Genomic DNA, 19,158 nt, shown 5'->3' with positions numbered 1-19,158 from the left:
ACCATTATTTGTACACAGCTTCTTTATACAGAAGAATAATATACAGAAGACTAAGAATAAAAAGAATAGAATAACTTTTTTTTTTTTTTTACATGGAGTACCTTGAAAATCACAGGCACATGTGGGACAGTTTCAACTACATGGTAGTTATGTTTTTTTTTTAATGACATTAACTGCGAGGATGTTTGTTCTTAATGGTGGCAGCTCATATACTCTGATCACATCTGCAAGCAAACATAACTACCCTCTGCTACACATCTGTAGCATCTGTCAATGTACCTGTATTTTCAGGCTTTACTCAATCTAACTTTTTATTAACAAAAAACAAACAAAAAAAACAATAAAAAAAAGTGGATAAACTGTAACTCCATAGAAAACCCTAAACCTTAAATGTCGCTGTATCCACTCTTCCCACATTTGTAGTTCACTGTTCTTCAACCTTTCGAAGCTTTACAGTATTGATTTTTATTTTTATTCTCATTTTCGTACTTATCTGGAGCTCCTCTTCCAATCGCACAATCCCACAGTGTGTGTGTGTGTGTGTGTGTGTGTGTGTGTGTGTGTGTGTGTGTGTGGATATACATTGTGCTTCTTGAAGCATGTTTTGCTCAAATAAGCAACTCAGCTTGTGCACTGTTAATCTGTCTGTGTGTGTGTATGTGTATGATCTAGGTCGTCACGTTTCTCCTAAATAACAATAGAGTGAAGGTGTCTAAAGCACATGATGACATCCAGAGGGATGGGAGGGCTCAGGTGGTTTCCATCCAAACGCAGGTACCTGAGGCGACAGAACAGAAAAGTGTTTAACAAAAAAAAACAAACTCATTAGTTCCTTGTACTGTACGTCGCTGCTAATTTTTGCTTCCTATGTAACTTCCTCTGAGAAGCTGCTGCTGCACCTGCCAAGGTATGACATAATGTGACCTACCTTAGTCTGGGCCCCAGGCTGTGATCGCTCAGGTCGGCCTGCACGCTAATAGGACAGATCTGGGTCCCATTGATGCCTGTCGAAAGGAAACAGTCACAGATTAATTTAAAAAAGTAAATAATAATGGTAACACTTTAGATTAGGGAACATATTCACCATTAACTAGGTGCTCATTAATGTGCATATACGTAGCTTACTAGCTCCTTATTAGTAATTATTAAGCATGTATTAACACCTTATTCTACATAGCCTTATTCTACCTCTATTACACCATGAATTAAGATTTTTCCTGATATTAACTCCTAATTATCGCTTATTCATTGTAAATTAATGCATTAATGCTATACTAATTCAGAGTGCAACTGCCCCTGTACAAGGCCCCAAAAACCCACTGGTTAATCACATCATTATTCAGAAACAACAATGCATTAATTCACAATGAATAAGCGATAATTAGGAGTTAATATCAGGAAAAATCTTAATTCATGGTGTAATAGAGGTAGAATAAGGCTATGTAGAATAAGGTGTTAATACATGCTTAATAATTACTAATAAGGAGCTAGTAAGCTACTTATATGCATATTAATAAGCACCTATGGTGAATATGTGTTCCCTAATTTAAAGTGTTACCAATAATAATAATAAAAAAACATAAATTGAGTGAGATTATTTAATGAATTTATGATTAGAATGATTCAATTTTGGTTATTTATTAGCGCTCACTAAGATTAAAAGTTCTTAGGGGAAGATTGGCTGTGAGAAAACAAATGAGGTCGTGTTCAGCGAGAATCAAATAAGTGAATGAAACACAGTTATGAAGTTATAATCAACTCTGCCCTGCAAGAACAAACCCGTCCAGCTGCAGAGAAACAGTCATAACCGAGCTGTGGCTGAGTCTCTATGACTCAAGTAGGAAGAAACAGTTATCTAGTTTATGTTGTCAGATGAAACCAAAATGACTCTGGTTTATTCTGAGTAATACAAAAAAAAAGCTGCTATTAACCTGTTGACCCGTGCAGCTCCAGGTGATGTTCAGAGAAAGTTCACTCTTATAAAATAAATGAATAAGAATTGATTCAAAGTTTAAATCTGCATTAATTATTCTAGCCACTAGTGGGCAGAGTAACTCAAACAAAACAACACCCATGTATTATCACTTTATAATAATAAATACAATAGTTTTAGAGAACACTTTTTCTTTATATCTATTTATGAATCTATCGTGGACATGGAGGGACAGTCACTGTCTCTTTACCTTTGTATTTGTCTCTAATGTGGTGCTACTGTCTGCTCTTTTAATTTGCTTGTTTACACCTTTTATCGTTCTAGTTAGTACGTGGAGTTTTGTGACCTTGTGAAGTTCCCAGAATACCCACAGAGAGGAAAACTCAATAGAAACGTCCAATAGAAGTCAATGGAAACAAGATATAAACACACAGAACTGATGACATATGATGTCATTGTGAAGTCAGTTAGATGCACAGACGGAGACATCAGATCCTGATTGAACTATAATTCGTCTCTTTAGTGGCTAAATCTCAAAGGAATTTTAAATCGAAAGCAACTGGACTTGGTTATTTGTCTAGGAAATAAGTTGCTCTCGATTTAAAATTCCTTTGAGATACTATGACCTGGACAAATGAGAATATGCATAGGCCTACACTGCAAAAACTCAAAATCTTTCCAAGAATATTTGTCTTATTTCTTGTCAAAATGTCTCATTTCTTGTCAAAACTAATCTCTTTCCACTTTAAATAAGACTCATTACCTAAAACTTAACTTGTTTTTAGATAAATTTCACTTGTTGTTGCTAACTGGCTCCGTACAGCTTAGCTCTCAACACTTTGTCAGTTTCCCATCCGTCGGTGCTGCTGCTGCTGGACTTACTCTCGATGCTGTTGTGGTTGAGATGCAGATGCTCCAGGTGGCCGTTGAAGAGCGGCACGGAGGCGAGCTGGTTGTGGGACAGCTGCAGGTCGAGCAGGGTGGAGATGTTGAACACGGCCTTGGGAACTCCTTTATCGCTCAGCTGGTTGTAGTTCAGCCTCACAAAGGCGAGATGAGTGAAGTCTCTGAAGTAGTTTCTGCACAGGGGGGGGGGCAGGAGGAACGGTAACACTTTACTTGACGCCTATCTCTATAACACATTATAACCATACTATAATGAGTTATAATGCAGTTATAGCACTGTATAACTATAGTTATAAACACTCATAAATGATCATAATGCTTTATAACAATAATCATAACACACTATAAAGCATTTTATCTTGACTTATAAGGTCAGGTATTATAATACGTTATAATTGTTAGTAACTCACTGACAATGCCCACATCAATAATACATTATACATATAGTTATAATGTGTTATAATTGGCGTATAAATGTGTATAACTATCATTATAAACACTCATGCTTATTGTTATAAAGCTTTACGATAATTTATAACACATTATAGAGCATTATAACTCTTAATACTTGACATTATAAGCCATTATAAAATGCTCTATGATGTGTTATGCTTATTGTTATAAAGTCTTATGATAATTTGAGTGTTCATAATGATAGTTATACATGTTTATAAGCCATTTATAACTATATTTATAATGCATTATCGATGTGGGCATTGTCAGCGAGTTAATAACAATTATAACATATTATAATACCTGACCTTATAAGACATGATAAAATGCGTGTTATGATTATTGTTATAAAGCATTATGATCATTTATGAGTGTTTATAACTATAGTTATACAGTGTTATAACTGCATTATAACTCATAAGTATGGTTATAATGCGTTATAGAGATAGGCGTCAAGTAAAGTGTTACTGGAGGGACAAATGAGACCCAGCGTCCAACTACTGTTGATGATACATGCAGCCGTGTGTGTGTGTGTGTGTGTGTGTGTCTCCATCTTTGCTGCTACGTGAACTGTGTGAAGTGTATACTTGCCTTGGGATGTCATCGATCCGGTTCCTGTCCAGGAAAAGCTGGATGAGACCGCTGGGAACGCCGTCTGGCATCTTCTTCAGAGTGTTGTGAGCCAGGTTGAGCTGCATGAGACTCTTCAGGTCCTTGAACGTGTTCTTCCCCAGGTCACTGTCGCTCAGCTGAGGGGAGGAGACGGATGACAGATGACATCAATTACACAGTTACGTTTGCACACAGGTATTTGTCACTGTACATTGCTAAAGAGTGAGGTAAGTTGTTTGAATGGTGCTGCACTGTAATGGAGATGGTTTACCTGGTTGTGGTACAAGTCAAGCAGAGTCAGGTTTCCCATCTTGCTGAAGGCACCAGAGGGGATCTTGGAGATCCGATTCTTAGCGAGGCGGAGCTGCTCGAGGCTTGCGGGAAGACCGGAAGGCACCTCCTTCAGCTGGTTACGGTGCACGTAGAGATACAGCAGTGACGGGATCTTCTCAAACACCTGCATGAGTCATACACAGAACGGTTTTAGTTGCATTTACTGTACGAGTCAAAAGTTTGGACACACCTTCTCATGCGATGGTTTTTCTTTAGGGCTGCAACTGACGATTATTTTCATTATCAACCCATCTGTCGATTATTTAAATGATTAATCAATTAGTTGTTTGGTCAATAAAATGTTAAAAAATGTTGCAAAATGTGTTTCCCAGTGTTTCCCAAACCACAAAATGATGACTTCAAATGTCTTGTTTTGTCACAAATCAAAGATATACTCAGTTTATTGTCAATAAAGGAAACCAGAAATATTCACATGTAAAGGGACAACGAGGAGTTTGTATTTGGTTTTTAAAAAGTCTCATATTAATGTGGATAAATCTACATTACCCACTTTAAAAACTCTTCAAAAAAGGAAAAAAACAACAACAACCTGATAATTACATTATCAGAATAGTTGACGATTAATTTAATAATCGATTATTGTTCGATTCATTGATTAATTGCTGCGGCTCTATTATTCTTTATTTTTATTATTTCCTATATTGTAGATTCAAACGGAAAATGTCAAAACTATGAAGGAACACATATGGACTTATGTAGTAAACAAAAAAGTGTTTGAATGAAGGCAAAACAGCCAACAAGTGCTTAGCAGCTCTAGGAACTCCTTCAAAACGACCTCGTGAAGCTGATGACAGAAAGTCAAGAGTTTGCAAAGCTGCCATGAAAGCCAAAGGTGGCAACTTCAAAAACTCTAAAATATAAAACATATTCTGCTTTATTTAACACTTTTTTGTTTCCTACATAACTTTATATGTGTTCCTTAGTTCTGACTTGTTCAGTATGAATCTACAATGTAGAAAGATATAAAAAAAAAAAAAATGTGTGCAAACTTTTAACTGGTATAGTGTTTGATGATGGAGGAAACTTTGACCTGTTTGTCTATTCGATGAATCCGGTTGTTTGCCAGGTTGATCCAGCGGACGTCGGTGGCGTTGTTGAAGGCCTCGGCCGTCAGCTCTGAGATGTAGTTGTTCTGCAGGTACAGGTAGTGGGTTCTGGACGGGATGACCGGGACCACGCGGATGTTGCGGTTCTCACAGTTCAGAGAGTTGGGGTAGCTGGGAGAGCAGGCGCACTCCCGGGGGCAGTCGGGGAAGACGGACGGAGGGCCCAGGATGGGGGGAGGGAAGTCCGTGGGCTCCTGGGGCTCTGGCTGCGCCGGCACAGCGGGCTTGGGGACAGCGGGCCGCGGGACAGAAGGCTTGGGGACAACCGGCTTCCTGGTGGGCTTCCTTGGCCGAGGTCTCTGGGTGAACACTGCCCCCATCAGGAGGAACAGAGCCAATGCAGAGAAGAGTCCCGCGCCGGCCTTCATTGTCCTGCAAACGGAGCACAAACCAGAGGTAGTTCCAGAGATGGACAGAGTATAGGCCTACTCGACCCCAGTACTTGAGTAAGAGTACAAATACTACTGGTCAAAATTTACTCTGTTACAAGTAAAAGTACCTCAGTCAACATGTTACTCGAGTAAGAGTAAAAAAGTACTTGCTTTTAAAGGTACTTAAGTATCCCAAAGTACATGCTATTAAATTTACTTTAAGTAAAAGTAAGAGCAAGAGTAAATTTCTTATTTTTCACATTAATGAATTACTATAATTTTTTCTAAATGAATTTAAGGACCTTTTAACTCTTGTTTCTGAGAATTAACTCTTTGAAACCACCTGCACTGATGTGCTGCTTTTAGGGGTCAGGGTTTCCTTCTTTGACAAACACAGCTTGTGTCCAATATGGAAATGTATTCAAGTAAGAGTAATAAGTACCAAAGAAATCTAATACTCAAGTAAATATGGATATGTACTTAAGTACAGTACTCAAGTAAATTTACTCTGTTACTGTCCACCACTGGGTAGTTCATCTTATGTGCTCAGCTGCATGAGCTAAATAAAGACACACACACACACACAACACGCACAGCACGCACAACCTGTTATTTCTGGTCTACGCTGCAGCCAATATGGTCGACTGATTGAACAAATAAAGAAAGTTTAACAACTGGAGCACACTGCTTCTTTTTTCTGTTTCTTGCTCTGGGGCAGAGCTGATTCTCCAGCGTGTACAAACCCTGCACAGCTGTTTGTATTTTGATTGTTCATATTTTGGGAGGGGTTACTCCTTTTTTTTTTTTTGACTTGCAGCAAAAATATTCCCAAGACCCACAATTTTTTGTTCAAACTGTGTTGCGATAGGGCTGCACAGGCTGAAACAGAAGGATCAAGACAAACATGAAGCAGGTTTGTTCTGGACCTTCACCATTAAAACATTGATTGTAGTTTAGTAAACCAAAACCTGCCCAGAAGTCTGCTACCTGAACTCTTATTTTAACATCTAATCTTCACTGTCTGGAGATAATCTGTCTATTTATCACTTATCATGCACTAAAAGCAGCTGATATGTAACTTTTGGATGCAAAGAACCAGTCCTGAAGAGCGAACACAGTATAACGTTGTTTGGTTTTGTGGGTTGTTATTGTAAGAGAGAGACAGGGCGAAGGCAAAGTCTGAGGCAGAACGAACGATCTGTTTGATTTAATTCAGTTCAAGTGTGGGATGGGCCGATGCCGATCCAGGAAATTAGTACTTATGAGGAAGAGGAGAGGAGAAGTTTTGGGGGATAAAGGCCCCATTGTCTCCACTCTGTCCGGTGGGAGAGCCGTCGGTGCAGAGGGTCGAAGCTCCTCGACCCACGTTGGAAACGAGTGAAGGAAACCGAACCAAACCACAGATGAGACTCTGACTGATCATATGTACAAGAATAAACACACAAACTGCACCTTTAGCGTGTTTCCAGTGTGAGTAAGAGTGTCAGAGTTGTTTAGATTTGGGAGTTTGATGAACTTTGCAGTAATTAGCACGTTGATGGAGATCGAACTTCCACCGGTGGAGCAGATGAGGAGGTCATTTTAGGTTTTACACTGTAATTGATGACTTACAAACATCTGTTCGACATATTTTTTTTTTTAACTTACATCAGCCTGTGTGTGAGTAAAACCTGACCTCCATCTCCTCAGGCTGGAAGATGGACTCTCTCTCACACACACACAGATGCAGATGCAGATGTTTGACCTATGATCACAAGAATTCAGTGGAGATGAGCTCGTCTCTTTATCCCAGTGTTGTGAGTTTACACAGAACAAATCTCCGTGTGCATTAGTGTCTTTGAACTGTGCATTGTCCCCCCATCATCCATAAGCCTCCTCCTCGTAAACAGTCTCCGCACAGCAGCTGTCAAAATAACACTGTGGTACAAATGAACTATTAGTTTCCAATCACACTTCTTTCTTTTTTTTGGTGCTCCAGTTAGTGGAGGGGGGAAAAAAAAGAAAAAAAACGTATCTGGCCAATTTGATAAACATCACACACATGAATCACAGGGCAGGAATGAGGCCGAGGGCCAGAAACTGTCTCGCCTGGAAAAACATATCTGCACTGTTCTCTGACGGTGTTTCCCTGGCACTGCCCTTCCTTTTCCCTCTCGGCCTCTCGGAGCCTCCCAGGCCCTCCATCCCATCACACACAACCACACACAACCACACAACCAGCCCACTCCTCCCCTTGTGCCTCTGTTGTCATGACCAGTAGTTTGGCAAAAAGTCCAACTGCAGTCACAGATGCTCGACTGACTCACTGGTTTGTTATTTGTGACCTCAATAAGTAAATCCGATGCATATCAGTGTGAGAACTGGATGCACTTATTGCAGCGGTTCAGAGATTCCTATTGATTCAGTCAAATCTCCTTCCTCATCTTTGATACACAATAAAAACATCCCATAATCACAGTCATCATCATTAACCAGATGGAAGTCGGTCCGGTTGTCATCGCAAACTCTGCAGTGTCACAACAAATCCAACTAAAATCCATCTTCTGATGCAGCTTCCAGGGTAATCAATGCATTTTATTCTGTATTACTGTATTTTAATGTTATACTGTCATGGACTTTATATTGCACAAATCCATTTTATTGTTAAGCACCTTGTAACTTTGTTTTGAAAGGTGCTCTATAAATAAAATTATTATTATTATTATTATTATTTTGACTTTTCTCTAAATTTCAGTTTTAATGATCTTGAATAAACTTTCTCTAAAGTATTTACTAAAATTCACAATTGTATAGCAAAAGTATCGACTTCCTCCTCATTAAATAGGTTTCTATTGTGTTTAATTTTATGCATCAAAGACAAAAATCTGCATCTCCATCATATATTTTTACAAACTGTGGTTATGCAATCTCTTCGAATAGTTGTAAATTTATTAATGACAGAGGAAGCGTTGACTAATTTTTATGTGTCATAATCAATCGTCTCATTTTCGATGAGCAGCTGGAGAAATAAAACCTTTGTCACCACGACGTCAGTGGTGATGAAATCTTTTCCATTTCATCAGTTTCTTGCCTTTTTCTTTTTTTTTGGGGGGGTGGCGGGGCAGAGCTGCTGCACCAGTGCTTTGTAATGCTTCTAAAAAAGCCATGAATCAGAGTAACGTCATCAGAGCAGAGTTCACAAATCTGACTCAAGTTATGTGAAAATATCGGTGACTAATCGATCGATTACAGAAGTTTCTAAATATTATTCATCGTGTGCGTGCCGGGATAAATATCTGACACAAAACAAACTATAGTCGAACGTCATCGTGACTCATCTTTAGAGTGAATAATGGAGATGTAGTCATGGAAATGCCTTTTATTTATATTAACGGATTAATACGCAAGTTTCAGTTCTGATTTGCAGCCGTAGATGTTTTTAAAGGAATCTGCAGCAGATAGTTTTTTGCACTGGTGCCAAAACGTGTCCTCATGTGGGTGTGGCAGCCGTGGCTGTGCAAAGACGGGACCTCTACATCCAGTCTGGATGGTGCAGCAGTGAACCAGTTGGAAGCGGCCCAGAGTAAAAAAAAAAGGTTAATGAACAAGAAATGTGATGGTCGTAATCCAAACACTGTCGTCACCGACCGACCGACCGCCGTCTCTTTGTCCTGATCATCAATCAGCTGAGAACTTTTCCACACGCCACTTAAAACACAATAACTCAGTGCAGCCTGTGCTTTTTAGAGGAAGAAGGAGAAAAAAAAACATGCACGCCTTTTTAATACATATCCAGAGTATTCCTTTTTTCAATTTTGGGTCACACCCATCTGATGAAGAGGATCCATCTGAACGGTTTAAATGACAACTTCACATCTGGATTAGTATGATTCCTTCCAGCAAGGACACGAAAAACCCAAAACAAAACTGGCTTTTCAAGCTCTGAGGATCCATGAGATGAGCTGCAAAAGAAGAAGATCCTTCTGTGAGCTGCAGGCCAGGTTTTATAGCAACGACTGAAGCTGCTCTCTCTTCATATTCTAACTTTTCTGCAGCTTCAGCTTCAGCTCTCCTCACTCACCGATGAGAGAAGCTGTGGTCCAGGTGAGCGTGCAGCAGCAGCAGCAGCAGGAGGAGGAATACGTCAGAGTGGCAGCGAGCAGCAGCAGCAGCAGCAGCAGCAGCTCGGTGCAGGACAGAGTACCACTGTGTATGGCACAGCGTTTCTATAGAAACACACCAGCATGGCCCAGCTGTGCCGGTGCCAGGATTCCTTCTCCTCACTCCATATAAACACACGCACACACTCCTGCTCACACTCGAACACACTGCTTCTCTCCCTGTTTCACACACACACAAACACACACACAGACACACACTCTGGTCTTTTCTTATCTTGTTGATCATCAACCCCCCCCCCCCCTCGTCTCCCTCGTCTCCCTTACTTGAAACAATAAAGTTTTCTTACCTGCCTCTGGTACCTGCCCTCTTTTGTCAAGTCACAAGTTTTGTGTCTTTTTCGTCTCTCTGCCTCTCTCCCTCTCTCTCCCTCTTGTCCTACCCCTCCCTCTCTCTTCCTCTGTTTCTCCCCGTCCATAACCCTCCTTCCCTCCCCCTCTCTCTCTCTCTTTCTCTCTCTCTCTCTCTCTCTCTCTCCTTTGGTGGACAAGTCTGCCTGTTGGGTTTGTTCCCTGGCTCTTTTCCCTCTGAAGGTCACAGTGGTTCTTTCTCTCCCCCTCTGCTCGGCTCCAGGCCAAAGAGAGAGAACGAGAGATTTAATCTTAATTCCTTCTGGAAGACTGCGGACTCTTTCATCTGTCTAAACTGTGTCAGAGGTTGTTATCATTTTGTCCTGAGCAGGGGCGAATTCCTATCGAAAAAACAAAAGAATAAAAAAAAAAAAATAATAAAAGCATGTTCTTGTTTGTATATTTGTTTTTGCACGAGCGTGTCTTTCTATATCAGACCTTTTTGTGAACACTGGACCTCTGTTGAGGAAAGCCCAGCTGTAATTGCATCTCCCACCCACTCCGCTATTGTTTAGATGAGCGTGGAGAAGCACAGATCCAGTCATGTGTTTTTCATTAGCAGCATCTCTTTGCTGACTCCATGGCATCTTTTCTGTGTCAGTTAAAGTGTCCAGGGGGATTTTTTCTTTCTTTCTTTCCTCCTTTCTTCCCCTGCAGCATCAGTAAACTCAAACACTCTGATTGCTGAGGTCCAGCTGGAGCATGATGAGTGTGTGGTGGGGGTCGTAGTTGTACAGGAAGTGGGGCTGTGTGGCACTCTGATTAACAAAGTGTAGTACTACCTCTATGTACGTATATATATATGTGTGTGTGTGTGTGTGTGTGTGTGTGTGTGTGTGTGTGTGTGTGTGTGTGTGTGTGCTTATAAGACTCAGGGGGATCAGAGGTGGACATGTGTTTGCTGCCCTGCATTCCTGCAGAGTGAGCTGCAGCAGCTCGGCTATAATGAGGCAAACATATGTGGAGGGAAAGTCTCAAACACACATGTATGTAGCAGCCTATACGTATGTATGTGCAGCTCTTTCCCTTCAGATTCTTTCCCATTTCATGATTCCTCCACCTCTTGTTCATCACTCAGCCACCACCGCACCACTGAGCTCAGCTGGGCCAAACATCTGGAGCAGACAGGTCCCGATCGACGACACAGCAGCTAATAGAAAAAAGTGAACATGTAACAAATATATCGCTTTTGCCGTCTCTCACTCATCAGGCCTGTGAGGAAATCGTTTAATGACTCAGCTCCTCTGGTCGACTGCAGCAGCCTCGTTTCTCTGCAAGAGGTTTTCTCTGTGTTGTGCCGGAGTGACATCACTGGAAAGAGTTGCTCATTAGCAGCGATGTTTCACGGTTTCATGTCCATAATGTAATATCATCAGACATGAATTTAGAGCCGCACATTGAAAACCTTTAAATGGAAATTAAAGGAGAGACGATCTCTCTGAACGAGGTGGTCTGCCACTAATTGTCGGCTTCTCTTTGGCAAAGCGCTGATGCTAAATGTGACGGGTTGAGTCTGTGGCTGCAGAGCTTCCTCTGCTGAACGGGCCGACGAATAAGTAAAATAAAGAACAAATAAAATAAATGTATGTTTATTGTGATATTATTCATTGTTTTAATTTGCCTGCAGACGAACTTTCCAGTGATTTAATTTCTCTTTGCTGGAGAAGAAGTCGTTGAGGCTGACTTTGAAGGAACCAACAGGTTTTTTTTTCTGCAAAGACCGGTTTAATGCGATGACGACAGAGAAGAGACGTCTATCTTTTGTTTACATGCAACATGGCGACCACCGAAGAACAGCTCGACCACATGAAGACAACAGCAGACGATGTGGGCTGCAGTAGAGTTAGTATCCAGGAAGGTGCTCAAGTTTAACAGAACAGGAGCCAAGGCAACTCTTCTCATTCATTGTGAACATTTTAAAAACACCAACATGTTTCAGCCATGCTCTGTGCATGGCCCTGAACTAGCTGCCTACATAAAGGCTTTTTTAACTTTGACACCAGAGAAGAGTTGCCTTGGCTCCCGTTCTGTTAAATTTGAAGTGCAGCTATTGTTCGATTCAGCTAATACTGATTTTTCACAAAAACAAAAAACAGCATTTGCACTGGCTCTGCATACATCATCTGGATTGTTGCGCTGATTGGTTTGAGGTCTGTCCAATTGCGTGCAGAGGCATTTTGATCTATGTCCGTTGGTCACGCCTCATCAGAGGTTAGTAATACACCTTCCCCAAGGCAAATCAAGGCATCTTTATTAGCGCATTTCATACCAAGGCAACTCAATGTGCTTTACATAAAGACAAACCATTTAAAAAGAACAGCATAAAACAGCATAAAAACAAAAACACAGAGTTAAAAGCAGGAGCAAAGAAGAATAAAAAAGTAGAATAAAAGAAAATAGACAAAGTTCTTAAAAAGAGCTCAGCTATGAGCACATGAAAAGAGAAATGTTTTTAACTTAGATTTAAAAGTGCTCACAGTTGGGGCTGATTTCAGTTCTGCTGGTTTGTTCCAGCTAAATGCTGCTTCACCATTGCATGCATCCATGTTTCCCCAGACCTGTACTCAATCGCAGATGAAACTGAGATGCGTTTTGGTGTCAGTAAGTTTAACTCCACGACCCAGTTCAATATACGCTGGTGGAAACACGACATGAGATGAGTGTCAGCTGAGGACAAAAAAAAAAATCAAACAATCAGCCATTAACAACATCATCTTGACTTCATCTTTAACATGCACGAGTCTTCATGGACATGCAGGTGTGTTTATATCATCACCTTCACTTTTCATCCTGTGTGTAAGTCTCCCAGATGTTTACAGCTGTGCAGTCACATGGCCATCGCCTCATGATGTCTCTGCCTGTTCAGACACCAGAAACGATTTTGATGTATCATGTGTTTGTTTGTTATTTTGTTTTTTTTTTACTTATCAGAGCTTAAAACCTTAGAGAATCGAACTGTGTGGTTTGAATTTACTTGTGAGAACTGAGTCACATGCTCCAGGAATGTGAGCGCTCGGCCTGCAGCCCTCCTCACATGCACCACCGACCGAGCCTGGGCAGAGATGATGGGATGTCTGTGTTCTGTTTTTCAGGACCTGTTGATTCGATGTAGGAAGGAAAGAGAGACAGGTATTTATAGTGGCAGACAGACGAACCTGTCTCTTTATACTGCAGGAACTCTTCTCCCTCCTCACGGCCGCGACTACATTTTGCATCGGCTTCTTTCCAGGCCAGACTCAGACTCGGGGCTCGGGCCCAGAATGACTCGGTGTGTATAATAAGCTGAGAACTTTCCAAGAACGGCATGTTCTGTCATCTGCAGAGTGATTTGGGTGATTGAGCTGTTTGGTTTTAAAGGAGACGCGCATGAGTTTCAGTTTGAAATGTTCCCAGAAGAAAATGCAGCCAGATGAATATTAATACTGCCACAACATTTATCTGACAATTTTCTAATCTGTTTCACAGCATCTTGTGTAAAGGGGCCGTGCCCAAAGTGCCCTGCAGGCCACGCCCACTTTTTCTCCGTTCCTTTTCCAAAGAAAACTCAAAATCCACAGCTTTGGACGCTCACGTTGGTGAATGTCAACAGTCTTTAATAAAACAGTGTTTTTACAGTATGTCATTATCTTCGCCCTCGAAAGGTTTTTGTTCACAGTAACTGTAAATTTATTGTCTCATAATTTACACAAAGTACGTTATTATTATTATTATTATATCAATCATTCACAATGAGTAAACGTTATTCACTGACAACGGCGCCGGGTGTTTACAGGAATACGACAGCCAGATTTAGTGCATAAACATGAAGTTGAAACAGACTCTGCATCTCTTCGCTGCGGGTTTTATCTGCCGTAGATAAAGTGGATGGACATGTTCAGTCTTTTTGATTCTCTGTGTTGGTACTGTAACTCCTCCACCACCCACACTCCACCTAAAAATAGGCCACGGCATGCCTAACAGCAGGAAGTTGGACGGCTCTCTGTTTATCTATGCAGTCGAATGGAAAATATTTACGTCATTTTAATATTTGTAAAAAATGAATCTGTCAGTCAGGGTGAGAGCGAGTGAATTAAACAGTTTCAGCTTCTTCAGGGCACAGCTGGTTGATATATATGATAAAATAACAATAACAACGTGTTGTTGTGTTCATTGAAGCATCTACTGTATGACACCAGAGGTTGTGGCTCCTGCAGCTGCTAAAGGCCTCATGAATGAACTCATACAACAACACGTGCTGTTGTATGAAAAGTGTCAGGAGAAAGAAACCACCTGCACAGAGGACGTTTCCAAATCCATGCGTTAAATTAAACATTGTGCAGCCTGTAACATACCACAGCTCATGCACTATACACTATCTGATCAGCTTCATTTACAACCGGATCCGTGACAAGTTCCTTTTGATTATTACTGTACATTGTTGGGTTTCTTTTTCCCCTCTCCACCAATGTTTTTCTTCGCGGATGACTTGAAATTCTTGACCTTTATTATTCCCTTTGCCTGTGACAGATGTGGGTGTGACCAGGTTTAATCCACAGCCGACTCTGATCCAAAGCCTGAGCAGTTGATTGAAGACATCCTTCTGTAGATTACGTGCACCGCCAGGGCCAGAAACCGCCGTGCAGCCAGCTCGTCTGGTGACATGTTGGTTTGTTTAAACTGGGTTAAATATATGGGTTTCTTTTCCCCAAGCCTGTCAGTGAAAACATCCAACGCTTGTTGGAAGTGACTCTTATGTGGTTCAGACATCTTGTAAAGCTTCCCTCTTCTTATTGCCCCTTCTGCACTTTACTTCGACTGCAATGTTTGAGTTTGATTAGTGCTTTGTAATTGAAAACAGCTGTTTTTTTCCCCTCAGTATTGTCTCAGTGAAGTTGTCAATGTCACCTGAAATCAGAGTCAGATGAGAGCAAAGGCTTCTTCTCCATGATTTTACATTAGTTTATGTCTTAACGGGATAGTTCACCCAAAATTCAAATTTCACTCATTATCTACTCACCCTCATGTCGACTAAGGGCTGGGAGAATTTTCAGAGTCCTCCGTGGCTTCTCTGAGTTACAGCGGGGGGAGTCCGCGCAGCAGTATTTGTCCATATAATGGTTGTGAATGGTGTTCACTTTTCTTCGTCGAAAAAGACACACCAAAAAACATCCAAATACCTCCATAGAGCTCGTCTGTAATGTCCTTCTTGTATTGAAGCCCCGACATGAGAAATTGTTCCGCCGGTCAGTGCAAATCACACGAGATTTGCACTGACACAGGAAGAGCAGTGAATAGAGACACTGGGAGCTTTCGGTACAAATAAGCTTAAAATATAGACTTATTTAATTTTTTTCAGAACAATTTTTCATGTCAGGGCTTCAATAGAAGAGGGACATTACAGACGAGCAGTATGGAGGTATTTGGATGTTTTTTGGTGTGTCTGAAAATTCTCCCAACCCTCAAGGCGCCCACATACTCAGGCGTACTGTGCGCGTACTGTGAGCAGCGCGGACTCCGTGCACACTGTCCGCGGACGTTTGAGCTTTCATAGTCGGGCGTACGCCGTCACATTAAAAACAGGTCGATGTGAAGATTTCCCGCCGAGCAGTCTATTGCGTGACACCGAGTACGCGTATGCGGAGTACGCGCGGTCGTAAATATTGAGCTTTGCGCGGACGGGTCTGGCGGACGTCCGCTTTGGGTCTGCACTGAGTCCGCCTCGAGTACGCGCGGATGTCCGCGGACCCACGTACGCCCGAGTATGTGGGGGCCTTTAGTCGACATGAGGGTGAGTAGATAATGAGAAATTTGAATTTTGGGTGAACTATCCCTTTAAGTTCAGTGTGTTGACTGACTTTACTGCTAGTCATTGTTTGAAACAATGTGGTTCTTGATTTCAGAGGTAACCAGAAGCAGGTGTGTCATTCCTACGTCGTTGGCTCACCTTATTAACCAAAGTGACCTTATAAACGTTACTTAACACAACAGTGTCCAATTAATCTGAAACTCATCAGACCTGTCGTGGCCTCGTTACTGTCGGTAATAACTAACGACTATACGGATTAGTCAGCGTTACAACTGAACTGACTGAATCTGAAATCTAAAAGCTGCTATATGACTGCATATGGTCAGTGTGGTAAATTGATGACGTTGTTGTGGATGTGCTGTAAACAACTGAAATCATTGCATCCTGTTTGTTTCAGCTCATTTTTATCTGTTTGCTTCTTTCTGTCTCTTTTTTTTAATTTATTTTTTTAAGCTTTTAGCAGTAACCCAGTGGCTTCTCTCCCATTTTCCTTTTCTCGCTCTTGTTTGGTGTATCTTCTGTTTAGTTATTCCTCTGGCTCCGTTCAGTAATAATGGCACAAGTTAATGAAAGCAGTTTATTCACCGTAATGGAAACGTGGCTCAATGAATTGGAAGCGCTGTGCTGTGCTCCCCTTCTCCCTGCAGCTCCGTAGCAGCCAGGAAAACCAGGGTGGCAAAGAGCCTCGGATAGAAACCTTAACCCAGACACAGTCCAGATATTTACCAGGTTTATACCTAATCTGGCTTTAAAGGTTATTTTATGTAAGTCATTTGTGCATAATCATTCTGCAAAAGCAACTCCAACCCTGTTACCTGGGATTCAGCAGATTCAGCGTGGAAATACAATGGTGTCATTCATTATCATACAGCAACTACACCACTTATTATTTTACATTCACACCTAATAGTCACCACTTCATCTAATGTGCATGTTTTTGAACTGTGAGAGAAACCTGGAGAACCTGTAAAGAACCCACACAGACACAGGGAGAACATGCAAACACTAAACTGTGGAAGCGGCGGCAGTGTTTTTGTAATTAGGTAGAATTCCTCTAGGGGTCGACAGAAGTTACGCACTATAGCTTTAAATAAGTAAAAGTACAACATCAAGGCAAAACTAAAGAAGAAACTATAGTAAAGATATGTGCATAATATATATGAGATAGAGAGAGCTGTGCAGTATATACAGGTACTGTATGTGCAAGTAGACCGAAGTGCAAGAACCGAGAACGTATCCACTGTGAGGTGCTAACCACTGCTCCACTGTGTCGATCTCCTGCAAAAGATAAGTAGGCACAAGAGTCTTTACCTGAACTCAAATGATCCGCCGACTATAGGAGATGCACGAATGAAATGAAAAACAACATGTTGCATAAGTGTAAGAGTGACGGTGTTTGTACAGATGGATATAGAGGAAGCACCAGCTTTACTTTGGCCTCATGCTTCATTCTCTGTATGATATGTGGTGCAGTCCATACTGTGCTGGGCAACCTGCACATGCTTCACATATGAGGCTCTGCACTGTCCGCTGCACAGTTAAATATGGAATGTGTAATATAGAGTTCATAAGAAACCGAACTCTCCTCTCACACGCAACACACATATTTCACACATACAACGTTTCGGGGCCTGGATCGTGAACTGTACATCTCACACTTTTAACCACACGTTTACAGTCGGCTTCACCTCTACCACACACAAAGTCACACAACACACACACACACACCACCTCTGTCACAGCTCGTTCTGCGTCAGCTGCCTAAACATCGTCCTTAAAAAATCGTCGGTAACAGTCCCCTTCTCTATATAATGACAAACACTCCACACTCAGGAAGTTTACACACTAAATCCCCAAATATCTATCTATCATGTTACATCTCTCACTGTTAGATTGAAAAAAAGATGCAAAAACAAATTCTATATTGGGCATTTGTACTTAATATCTGTTTATTTCTCGTTTCCTCGGCTAAACTATAGTTTCAAGAAGAGAGGATTTTGTGAAGATTATGTGTTCTCCTTCATATTTCTAAGGCTGATTACTTTAAGCTTGTGGTGATACGTATTTCTGAGATTGCTGGCGTAAGCAAAAAACAGAAAAGTAAGAAAAACGTGAGCTCTCCCTCTCTCTTTTTTTTTTTTTTTTTTTTTTTACCACACTGCATGTTCATGACTTCATAAAACATTAGTAACTGTCTTCAGACGTGTAAGGAAACACGAGAAAGCAGAATCAGCGTCTGTGTATGTGTCTGTGTGTGTCTAATGAGGACGCTGGAGGTCTTTTCTGGCTTGTAAACAGGCCTGTAAATGAAACTCGCGGCTTCCTCACTCATCTAGTCAAAACCAGAAGGAGCATAACACAAGTCTGCAGTGGATTTAGAGATGATTTCCCCCCGTAGCTGGGAGGTCTGAGACTCTCTCTCTCTCTCTGTGTGTGATTCCCCTCTCGCTTTGGTCCAGTAGTTCTGTGTGATGCTTATTTGTTAAACACACCACAACACAACAGCCGCTCCAGATTACACAAGATATCGCAATCTGATAAAACGCTAACGATACCATCGACCAAATCAGCCCCAGCTCCTCAGATGTCGCTTTACCGGGAAAAACAGCGGAGACTACATTCCCATCATCACCATCTGAGACTGACACATCCAACAAACACATCTTAAAAGAAACACAGAAAAGTCTGTTTTCTCCGTCTCCCTCCTCCCATCATCCCCCTGAGCTCTGGCTGCTAGGAGACGAATCCACCGTGAACCTGGAGGGATCAAACAGCAGATTACTACGGTGGCCCACAGGGCTCGAGATAACACACGCAAAGACACTTTACACATAACACAACACAATCAAAAAACAAAATAAGTTGCCAATTTCCATAGAGAATGAATGGGAGGAGGCAAAGAGCCGGAAAAATAATTTGACTTTTTCAAACGTCTACTGCTCTGGCATACTTTCACCCAGAGACTCAATTTAAACTTTAAATTGTAGACACAAGTCTTGTCTATTTAGGTAGTATTCCACATTTTGATAGGTGTTGTAGTTTTTGATCAATCACTGTTCAATGATAATGATAATTTGTAGGAGAAATGTTGAGATTATAATGGGTGTGTATGGCGTGGAATGTTCAGGCT

At 41.3% G+C, this 19,158-nt stretch overlaps 1 protein-coding gene and 1 long non-coding RNA gene across 2 annotated transcripts in view; one reads left to right on the top strand and one right to left on the bottom strand.

The window, feature by feature from the left end:
• LOC146986933 (uncharacterized) overlaps window positions 1-19,158 on the top strand; it is an 87,260-nt gene that overhangs the window by 36,446 nt on the left and 31,656 nt on the right. The window lies entirely within an intron of this gene.
• Window positions 126-10,319, bottom strand: prelp (proline/arginine-rich end leucine-rich repeat protein). Its single transcript, XM_085775810.1, has 7 exons — window positions 10,183-10,319; window positions 5,289-5,736; window positions 4,176-4,361; window positions 3,884-4,041; window positions 2,816-3,012; window positions 929-1,004; window positions 126-778 (listed from the first exon to the last, which is right to left on the bottom strand). Exons 2-7 carry the CDS (start codon window positions 5,730-5,732, stop codon window positions 688-690), a joined length of 1,152 nt encoding a protein of 383 aa, XP_085631936.1. The 5' UTR covers window positions 5,733-5,736; window positions 10,183-10,319; the 3' UTR covers window positions 126-687.

The sequence above is a fragment of the Trachurus japonicus genome, chromosome 5 (assembly GCF_045865225.1).
Source record: "Trachurus japonicus isolate A0001 chromosome 5, Traja_1.0".
NCBI lineage: Eukaryota > Metazoa > Chordata > Actinopteri > Carangiformes > Carangidae > Trachurus > Trachurus japonicus.
Note: the sequence above shows the minus strand (reverse complement) of the source record. Positions and strands in the feature narration are given on the sequence as shown.

Bases quoted from the DNA above. Each gene is read 5' to 3' on its own strand.
- prelp (XM_085775810.1), bottom strand. From the start codon at position 5,732: ATGAAGGCCGGCGCGGGACTCTTCTCTGCATTGGCTCTGTTCCTCCTG. The intron at 4,362-5,288 runs GTCAAAGTTTCC...TGACTCATGCAG, and splicing joins TTCATCGAATAGACAAACAG to GTGTTTGAGAAGATCCCGTC. The intron at 779-928 runs GTAGGTCACATT...CTGTCGCCTCAG, and splicing joins AGCCTGGGGCCCAGACTAAG to GTACCTGCGTTTGGATGGAA.